Source organism: Rhinolophus hipposideros (assembly GCF_964194185.1).
Source record: "Rhinolophus hipposideros genome assembly, chromosome: 20".
Classification (NCBI taxonomy): Eukaryota; Metazoa; Chordata; class Mammalia; order Chiroptera; family Rhinolophidae; genus Rhinolophus; species Rhinolophus hipposideros.
Window position 1 is genome coordinate 22,077,913 of NC_138066.1, and position 10,629 is coordinate 22,088,541.

At 42.6% G+C, this 10,629-nt stretch overlaps 1 protein-coding gene across 7 annotated transcripts in view; it reads left to right on the forward strand.

The window, feature by feature from the left end:
* Positions 1–10,139, forward strand: part of HEATR6 (HEAT repeat containing 6) — a 31,063-nt gene extending 20,924 nt beyond the window's left edge. For 5 of the 7 annotated variants that reach the window (XM_081028136.1, XM_081028131.1, XM_081028135.1 and 2 more), the window contains 8 exons: positions 523–645; positions 996–1,082; positions 3,393–3,527; positions 4,264–4,386; positions 5,158–5,282; positions 5,675–5,771; positions 6,838–7,042; positions 8,750–10,139. In XM_081028136.1, coding sequence (XP_080884262.1) covers positions 523–645; positions 996–1,082; positions 3,393–3,527; positions 4,264–4,386; positions 5,158–5,282; positions 5,675–5,771; positions 6,838–7,042; positions 8,750–9,291 — 1,437 coding nt within the window. In that variant the 3' untranslated portion in view covers positions 9,292–10,139. The remainder of the gene's footprint in view (positions 1–522; positions 646–995; positions 1,083–3,392; positions 3,528–4,263; positions 4,387–5,157; positions 5,283–5,674; positions 5,772–6,837; positions 7,043–8,749) is intronic. The other 2 variants (XM_081028132.1, XM_081028133.1) reach the window with 1 other exon arrangement.
* The last annotated feature ends 490 nt before the right edge of the window (positions 10,140–10,629 follow it).

The window sequence follows — 10,629 nt, forward strand, 5'->3', positions numbered from 1 at the left end:
AATAAATGTTTCATTCTCTATAAACTTTTCTTTGGTCTTATATCTGCTCAGAGACAACAAAATATAATTGCTCCTTCAAAGGAAGAAAACAACCCTAGATTAAAGTATTGGCCTTTTCTGTACACACATATGATCTAAGACATGGGTATAGTTCTGGGGTCTCCTGCTCCTTTTGGTTAATGTTCAACATGTCCTTTAACCTTTTTAACCTTTAACTTTTCCAGCCTTAGTTTCTTCAGCAGAAATATCCAATGAACACCTACCTCAAACATTTTTGCCCAGGCTTAAATAAGATAATGTTGATAATCTTAATGAAACACGTTTTATAAATTATAAAGCACCATATAAATTATATGATGTAGTTAATTGATTTTAGTCATAAAACGAAGATCATAGTTGTTCTTCATTTCATTCAACATCATATTCAGCTCTTTGTTAAGTGTGAGTGATTTCTGAAATACTTTTCTGGATTCTGCAGCCCTACATTCAGGCCTTGGGGTTAATGCTCTGTTCTCTTCGCAGGTATTAGCTCATCTGGCACGGGGCTACTTTTCAGTGGCTCAGGTCTACCTGATGGAGCTGAGAGAGGTGATTTGCAAGTGCATGGGGGAAGCAGATCCATCTATTCAGCTTCATGGAGCAAAGGTACTTGTCATTAAAAGCCACATGCTTGTCTTTTTCCCCTTTGTAGTCTTCCTGGTGCCGCATGTGCAGCAGTTCTGAGGTTTCTTCAGGAGGTTTGAGGCAGGGAGGTCATACACTCACCCAATCCCAAAGAATGGATTGGGTAAGAAAGTAACAGTATGGTATATAGCTGGTGGTTTTGCTCCTGGAAAGAATGCCTCTGACATAGAAGTTACAGAGAAAAGAAAGAAAAGCAGTTGGAAATTATTTTCACCCTTGATCTAAGATAATCTCCAAACTGAGGTGGGTGGTCGTTTACCTCCATAGTTCTAATAATCTGCTCTGATAATCTGTTTCTTTTATTTCGACAGCTTCTGGAAGAACTGGGTACGGGCTTAATACAACAGTATAAACCCGATTCTACCACAGCACCTGATCAGCGAGTGCCAGTCGCCGTGGTAAGTAAATGTCAATTCATAGTGGACTCTTTTCTTAGTGCTTCAGTCAGTTTTATTTTGCGGCTCAGTGATTAAGTGGAGTAGACAATATGGTTTCTTCCAGTGTCAAAAATGACGGTTTATGATCTATGATGATGAGATTCTAGCACGAATAGGATTTATTTGCAGTTCAGTATATGGTAGGACTATGTGGAACATACAACTGGCAATGCAAACAACAATATTTCTTCTGCATAAACCTAATTTGGTTACTCAATCTGCCCAAGAGGCAGACTGGAATGGTGGAAAGAGCCACGGGTCGAGCATCAGAAGGCATGAGACCAAATCTAGTGAGCACCATTGAATACATAGGTGATTATAAGCATAATTTCCTCATTGTAAAGAGAAATAAAAACTCATAGAGCTCATGGTATATTGAATGAAACGTAAAGATGCTGACAATTACTAGCTGTTCAATGAATGTTAATCCCCTTAACTCCCTCACCATCCACCCCTCCACATGATTCCTTTAAAATTCATGCGCTCTTAGGTTGTTTCTGTTGCCCCCACACTTTGCCACTTCTTCATTGGAGGAGGAACACATGGCCTCACCAAAAAAGGCTTCTACTTAGTGCCAAGAACAAAATCCACTTAACATTAGTGATATCTTCTCCCTCTGCCCTCCTCGTCCTGCTTATTCTTTTCCCTACCCAGTTTCCATCATCCTTGCAGTGAATTAAGAATGTGTAGCCCTAGTCCCTTCCTTAGTGTGCTACTAAAGCTGAAATGTCACCATTCCCAGGGAGATGAGTTGAGTTTTCAGAGAGACCTAGGTTTGAATCCAAACTTCTCCCCTTGCTCGTCAAGTGACTTTGGGCAAGATTAACTGTTCGCACTCAGGTATTGTTTCCTTTGTAAAAAAGGGATATACTTTCTGTATTATCTATCATTGAGTAAATAAATTATCCTGAACTCTTAGCAGCTTGGAACAATATACATTTATTCTCTGATATAGTTTCTCTGGGAAAGGAGTTGAGAGCAGCTTAGCTGGGTGGTTCTGGCTCAGGTCTCCCAGAGAGAAAGAGAGAGGGAAAGAGGGAGGGAGGGAGAGGGAGAGGGAGTTTATGACCTAGCTTCAGAAGTTTCACAGTGTCATTACCACCCATCCTATTGATTACACAGGCCAGCCCCAGTCAGGATAGAAGCAGACCGCCTCCGAAACATTAGGAGGCAAGAATGTTGTGGGCCATCTTGGAGCCTGCCTACCACCGCTGTCCACATTCTTGTGGCTTGGGGCGAGGAGGGCCCAGACGGGGTTTCCAGGAGCTAGGATTGTGGGGAGGACTGAGCGGGTGCACTGGATACATGTAAAACTGAGGACTAGCTCCTGAGGCGGAGGAGTCACCAAAATTCCAGACAGACTTGCAAATGGACGTGAAATCCCAAGGTTGTTATAACTCCTGGGAAGGAAACTGGTGAAGGTACTCTTCAGATGCCTACCTTGAGGGGCTTTGAAGTGAGATAATTCTTCAAAGTGCTTCATATAGAGCGTACTGCTCGATTTAAGTCTCCACTATGCACCAAGCTCTGTGCTAGGAACTTTATACACAGTGCTACGTTTTATTATCACACAAGCTTTGCCTAGTAGATGTCTTTGCCCCGTTTTACTGAAGAGAAACTAAAGCTTAGAGAGGTTCAGTGATTCCACCAAGATTGCAGAGACAGGAAGCGGCAGTGAAGGACTCACCCCCAGCTCTGCCTCTGGATCCCGTGCTCTCTGGGAGCCTGATCTCTGCCTGTGAGGGATCAGGTGGAAAGAGCCCTATTTGGGTGTCAGCGATCTGGCTTTTAGTCCAGCTCTGCTGCCCACTAGCAAGTTACATTATGTCTTGTGTCTCCGTTTCCTTGTGTGAATATGGGGATAATGGTATATACTTCAGGTAGTTGTGCTGAGGATGATATGAGCTGATATGTGTAAAGCACTTAGAACAATGCCTGGCATATCATAAACTCTCTGGAAAACATTAGCTGCTATGCTGTTATTGTTACTGTCATCGTCTTCACCCTCCTCCCCATTGTTATAACAATTACTGCTTAACAGTAGCTGACTGCTTAACAGTTTCCTAATGAATAAAATGGAAGGATTCAGTTAGGTGTTTTCTAAAGGCCTCTCATTGCCGTGGAAGAAGAACTAGCAAAAGCATTTACAGAAAGTTCCCGCTTGCTGTAAGGAAAAACTTTTCACGTACTATGGTCACTGGGGTAGTTTCAGCCTCACCTTGGTTCCACTGTTGCTCTTGGGCTGTGGTTTTAACTATGCCCCTGTTGCAGGTGGTGCTGTTCTGGACCGTGATGCTGAACGGCCCTTTACCCAGAGCCCTGCAGGATTCCGAGCACCCGACTCTGCAGGCCAGCGCCTGTGACGCCCTGTCGTCCATCTTGCCAGAAGCCTTCAGCAATCTGCCGGTAACTTTGGGAGGGTTTTCTCATCTTTACATGGTGCCCTGAGCATCAGAGATGGAGTTGGATTTTTATTTATGTATTGTTTTCATTTTAAACCAGTGTTCAACATCATCTCTGAGGAAAAGGTGCTTATTCTACTTGAGTGTGTGGAGAGGGCAATGGGAAAACTTAAAATCTTCATGTCTCAGGAGAGCGTTTCCTCCCTGTGCTTAGAAGGCAAGTGGTAGAAGTGGGGGGAGGGGGGCTTTAAAGTCAGAGAGATTTCAGAACGATTTCGCATCCAAAAGTTAGAAGGACTGGGGTTTAAATCCTGGCTCTTCTGCATTCTGGCTCCTTGATTATCTTAACTACTCGAAAACTGCTTTATCATCTGTAAAATGGGAATGATGTGAGTGATAATATGGAGTATGTGAAAATACTTAGCTGGTACCCAACACACATGGGATGCAAACTGCTCCATTCCTTTAGTCCTCAGTGGTTTTGCATCTGTTCTTATTTGTATAAATTAGCTTTTATAAAGAAGGCAGTGTTAATGAAGTAGGAGAATAAAATGACCTAGTTCACACAGTTGTGCTCAGGTCTCACTGGATCTGAATTGAACCTTTGTCTCCACCAAGATCACCTTCAGGTCTCAGCTCCTGAGTATGGACTCAAACACAGACATGTCTGTCACTTGTCAAAGATATCGACCCACAGTTATTTCATTCTTGCTTTTCCTTTGCCCCCTGTCTCGTTGCAGAGTGACTGGCAGGTCCTGTGCATCACGATGCTGCTTGGGCTAAACGACAGCAAGAACCGTTTAGTGAAGGCTGCAGCCTCGCGGGCCCTGGGAGTCTATGTGCTTTTCCCCTGTCTCAGACAGGTCAGAGCGAGCCTACGTAGCTCCTCAGGGCCTCTTTTGTAGTCCATAGCAATCCTTTTTTTGGTGAATACAGAGCTTCTGAGTTGGACAGTAAAGGATGTTAAGTTGCCTTGTACTCTGGTTTCCTTAATTGCTGCTAAAATATGATAATATCTATAATTCATTTATTTTTAATTGCTTAGCACAATATCTAGGACCCTACGTGCCCAGTAAATGTTTAATGAATAATTAGAAAAAAATGAGATGAGACATTAAAAATGAGATAATAGTAATAATTTAGAATGCTGATAGAGTTTTTACTAAGAGGAAATAAATTTCTCCTTCACTCTTACTTGTGACATTTATCTCACTCTTACTTGTGACATTTATCTCACTGAGAAGTGTGTAAATCAATAGGATGTGTTTTGGAAATGCATTTCATTGTCAACAGCATTTCTCAAGATGGACATCAGTTCAAATACAGAATTCATAGATAATTGTCACAGGCCAGGGCATAAGATGTTTACAAGAGCAAATCCATATGCTTCTCAGGGTGTGCATAGCACAAACCAAAATCATGGGCGACCTTCCCCTAGGATTTTAACATCCTGGGATTTTAATGTCCAAATTATATAAGAACAGTAAATTGATTGAGTAAATGAATTTTGATTTCCAAATAGAAATTTGTGATAAAGGCTTATTGTGTTATCTGAAAATAAAATTTGAGAATTTCCAAGGTAGTGGTGTGAACTCCTTAAGTAACTATAGCGTTTTGGTTTGTTTATCTTATAGGATGTCATATTTGTTGCAGACACAGCAAATGCTGTATTGATGTCACTTCAAGACAAGTCTCTGAATGTCCGGGCGAAAGCAGCCTGGTCCCTGGGCAACCTGACAGACACCCTGATTGTTAACATGTAGGTGACTGAACTCGTTTTCCTTGGGTGACTTTGGAGGCTGAGGTCTCAAGAGGAAATCTTTGATCCCATTATAAAAGAATTAGCAGCAATCCCCCCATATTATGTAGTCAGTCTTCCTGCTTTGTTTTGTTTTATATTCCTTCAAGTAGTAAGATTAGTAAGCTGTTCTGTATGTACATATACATACATACATACATACATATATATATGTAAATGTGGACCTACTAGGTCAAAAGGTATAAGCTGTAAGGTCTTGGTATGAGGTGAGCAGATTTATTAAGCTGTTTTCCTGAAGTTTTTATAGTTATGCTAAGTGAATATATCTGTATATACATACGCATTTTACATGGGCTTTCCCTTTAAACCTGGGCCTGCTTTGGCTGCGACAGGGAAACAGCAGACCCAAGTTTCCAAGAAGAGTTCTCTGGTCTCCTGCTCTTGAAGATGCTGCGATCAGCTATGGAAGCAACCAAGGATAAAGACAAGGTAGGCCCACAACAAAGCGAGGATTTGTCCCGTGAATGCTCAGTGTAGTACCGTTTCTCTCCATCAGGTGTTTTCGTTTAAAGGAGATGGAGCATGTACTTAGGTTAGAAAGTGGCCCACGCCACATCTTGTACAGTTTCTTTACTATCTCCTGTCTCATGAAAAATATCACTGCCATTTGTAATACTGCTACATGATATGTCCATGTTGGTTTAATATTAATCTATTTTTTTTTTTCAAAAAAATCTTGAAGTTGACTTGACAAGCCAGAAAGATGAGCAGCCCTTAGTTTTGAATATCCCGTTACACTGATAAGTTTAAAAAGCATAGACCTGGGCTTTAGGGTCAGGCAAACATGGTTCAAATCCTAGCCTGCCCGTTAGTAGCTGGGTGACCTTTGGTGCATTATTTAACTTCTCTAAAGGTCAGTTTCCTTATTTATAACACGGAAATTGTTACCTATACCTCACTGGGCTCTGAGAGATCTTAAAGCACCTGGCATAGTACCTGACCTATACCAAGTGCTTAATTTAGTACAGTGGTTCTGAAAATCTGGGGAGCCTTACTTCAGACTAATTCTATCAACATTTCTGGGGATAGAGCCAGAGAATTGGTTTTAGAAATGAACCCCCTCAGATGATTCTAGTATGCTACAAAGCAAAAAAAAAAAAAGAAAAAAGTTTTTAATAGAAAAGTATTGGCCTGGAATTATGAAACCCAGCTTCTCCTCCCAGCCTTGCTACAAACCAGCAGTGTCCTGTTGCCCCTGTGCTTTACGTGCCATCTCTGTAACTCGAGGAAGATGGATCTTTCTGAAGTTCAATCTAGCACTAAAAATATCAGGGTGAGGAACTTGATGGAACTTCACCTTTCTGATGGCTCAGAACGTTAACCACGTAATACCTTGCAGAGATTTGAGAACTTGCACCCTTACAGGGTGCGTTTTTCATTAGCTCCCTTGCATCAAGATACCTAGGACCTCTTGGGTTTCTTAAAGCTGAAGTTGTATTTTCTGAAACTTCTCTTTGACAAAACAGATTTCTAATGCTTTTACATTTTATTCTAGGTAAAAAGTAATGCAGTTCGGGCCCTTGGAAATTTGCTTCATTTTCTGCAACCATCTCATATAGAAAAACCCAGATTTGCTGAAATCATTGAGGAGTCTATCCAGGCCTTAATTTCTACTGTTCTAACTGAGGCTGCCATGAAAGTCCGATGGAATGCTTGTTATGCAATGGGAAATGTATTTAAAAATCCTGCTCTTCCATTAGGTAAGGAAGTTTTCCTCTTTTTTCTAGTAGAGGGCTTCTTTGGACAGCGCACACCAGCCTACAGTGTTATTAAAAATCTTCTTCACGGTATTATTCATCACTGTATTAAAAAAATGGAAACATACTCAACACCCAAGTTTAGGGGAATGGTCTGAGATAAGTCATGGTATATATATTCAGGGGGATATTTTATTGCCGCTTAAAATTACATAAAACGCTTTTGATAATCTGGGAAAATATTTCTGATGTTAAGCAAATTAAAACAGGATGTGAAATTGTTTCTCCGGTATGATCTCAATAAATGGGTAGGGAGAAAGCTGAAAGGAAATTGGCCTAATCATTAACAGTGGTTGCCTCTGGATGGGATGATGAGTAGGATTATTTTCTGCTTTCATTTTCTAAATTTTCTATAATGAGCATATACCGTTCTAAAAATCAGGACAAAAAAATAAATAAATAAAGGAAAAAACGGGCATGGGAGAAAGAGGCTACAAATTGGAAATCGCATATGAGCCCTTGGTACTAAAGTGAAATGCTGCGTATAGGGACGGCACCTGTCTCTAAGTAATGACGTGCTGTGCCCCTCCATGTATCATCAGTGGCTAATAGCCACTTAAGCATATGGATCAGAGCCTCCAAATCCCATTCACTGTAAATGCTAGCATTTGCCTTATACATTTGTCTCTGTGGCAAGATTTGGAGCATAAGGAAGGGTATGTTTCTGGAGAAGAAAAACCTTTCTGGACCAGCAGAGCTGGCATCAAGTTAGGGGAATCTGGCTCTGCTCCCCTTTATTGCCAAGAGCATCCAGGCAGACCAGTCAGCTGGGAGCTGGTAGAGAAAGAAGCAGGCTCATGTCTTTTTCCACTGAGGAAAGAGCCAAAGGTGACTGTGAGGGTTGGCGCTCGTTGAGGTGGGTGTCTGCTTGGCTGTCTTTTGTGGCAACAGAGAAGTTGGGAGAGCTGGGAGTGTTAGGGAAGCTGCAGTCTACTCTGCTGCCCATCTTGATGAATAAGAACCCCCCCCCCCTCCCCAAATGGAATGGGTAGTGGGAGTGGTAGCCGTGACCAGGAGGAAAGCAGGCTGATTTTCTGGGACCAACAGGAAGGGAAAGAAGACAGAAATCTGGGCATAATCATCTCAGAATTAGAAAATTGAGCCTTCATTTAATCTGAGTAGTCTCTTCCCCAGTCACTTCCTAGATACTATTTTCTTTTTCTTTGCGATAAAATGCATGGCTTGTTATGGCCAGAGCAGTGTCTGGATGCTAATCTGAGTAGTAAAATACCCTGTTGCCAGCACTAACAGCACTAGGCACACAGTTGTGCAGTTTGCACACTGCTCAGGAGGACCCAACTGAGAGGGCAAATGGGGCTACAATTCAGTCCATGCTCCTCCCACCAAGACTTACCCCCTCAGGACAGCATCCTCCCAGAGAAGAAGTCTCTTTGAAAGTCACAAAAGTTTCTCTTTCGGTAGCAGGGGCCCCGAACATGTGGCAGGCTTGTCTAGGGAAAGAGTCAGCACTCAGCCACTTACATAGGATCCTGCAGTTAATCACTCAGCATCCTGATTCCAGAGGATTATTATGGGAATTAAAACATAAACTAACTTAAGCACTTGTGTATGTATGTCTCCTTCTGCCCTTCTCCCTTTCCCCGTACTTGTAAGTCTCCATGTGTTTTAATGACTGTGGGTTCTTTCTAGGAACAGCCCCGTGGACCACCCGGGCCTACAACGCCCTGACGTCAGTCGTGACATCGTGCAAGAACTTCAAAGTGCGCATCCGATCTGCCACTGCTCTTTCCATCCCGGGCAAGAGAGAGCACTACGGGTCTGTTGACCAGTATGCCCAGATCTGGAGCGCCTTGGTCACCGCCTTGCAGAAGAGCGAAGACACCACGGACTTCTTGGAATTCAAGTACTGTGCCAGTCTCCGGACCCAAATCTGCCAGGCGCTGCTTCACCTCTTGAGCTTGGCCAGTGCCTTAGACCTGCCCTGCGTCAAAGAAACTCTTGAATTGAATGGAGACATGATTCAGTCCTATATCCTACAGTTTTTAAAATCAGGAGCAGAGGGAGATGACACGGGAGCCCCCCACAGCCCGCAGGAGAGAGACCAGATGGTCAGAGCAGCCCTGGAGCACATAAGCAGCGTGCAGGCACTGCCTGGTGACACCGCCCAAAGGGCCATCCTGGGCTTTTTAGAAGATATCCTGACTGTTTGTTTTGATTCATCTGGATCATAAGTAGCACTCCTAGGATTAACAGATGGGTGACTCTTCCACCATGCTTCCCAAGGGTCAAGTGGTCACAGGAAGACATGAGTTTCAGAGGTCAAATGGTAACAGGAAGACAGAGTTTGAGAATCCAATATGTGGGATTTAATCTTACGGGCAGAAATAATCCATCCACTATTTATTTAGAATGGGTTAGCTGCTATTTAAATTTTTCTGCAAGAGCCCAACCACTTCAGAGAGTGGTTCTGCTGTACTGGCCCTGGTCCAGGTTATTGGAACCTCTGCCCTGTGTGCAGCCAGGAGCCAAGAAGTGCGGCCTGAGCAGACTAGGAGGTTGTGAAGGGTATTTAGTCTCAGAAGACTTAAAAAAAAAGAAGAAAAGAAAACAAGGTTTTAGGAATAAGAATGTTGCATATTGTGTCTGTGGGAATTATTTTTCTTTTGTAATAAACTAATGGAAGACAGTCAGCCCATATCTCCTGTTATTATGAAACTGCATTTATAGAAAGCTGCAAGCAGTGCTGACGTCTAGCCAGTGTGCACTGGTGCAGCCCATCAGTCGCTAAAATACCGGGACAGTTCCTTATAGGCTCGTAAATAGCTGCTGTGCTAAACGCCCCAAGTACCCACCCTGGAAGCCCCCTCCACACCTCTTAAAGGAAGTGGCTTGTTTACTTGTCTTTTTCATAAAAGTAAAAATGTGGTTTATATAGCTTATTCCTGGTTCTTTGGGCTTTCACTGGTGTGTTCCTTGATTAAATATTTGCGAAATGACTTCAGATAGTTTCATTTGATGAATCACTTGTATCTTTTACTTATCTTGAATAAAATCTAATTTTTTTCTTTTTGAAACATTTGCTTCTGTGAAGGTTTCCAGGTCTCTGAAAACATCCGAATGTACATATGCAGGGAAAGACCAGGGTAAGTGTTTCTAGAAATTCCAGTAGGATTCCATGAGTCCGAGCAGGGGCTTCTGTCTTGATAGGATGTTGACTCTCTCCTAACCAAGGCATTGTGGGCATACACCAGGGGCAGGAGGTCCCCTCAGACGCCCTTGGCTGGCACCCCAGTAGAGCTGCCATCAGGAAAGATGGCAGGCGGAGGACAGAGGGTGAACTTATTTGATGCAGAAACAGTAGACAGTCTGACTCTGATTCAGAATTCTAATTCAGAATTAGAACTTTCTTTTTTGAAGAAAGATTCTGAACTTTCTTTTGATATTTAAAAGAAAAAATTTGGAGGAGGGGGTCACCCTGGCACAGCTAGCTAGGGTTTTGTTCATTAAACTGGCATTTGAACCTTTCCCATGACCACTAAAGGAAACAGTGATTCCTAACTGCTCTGAAC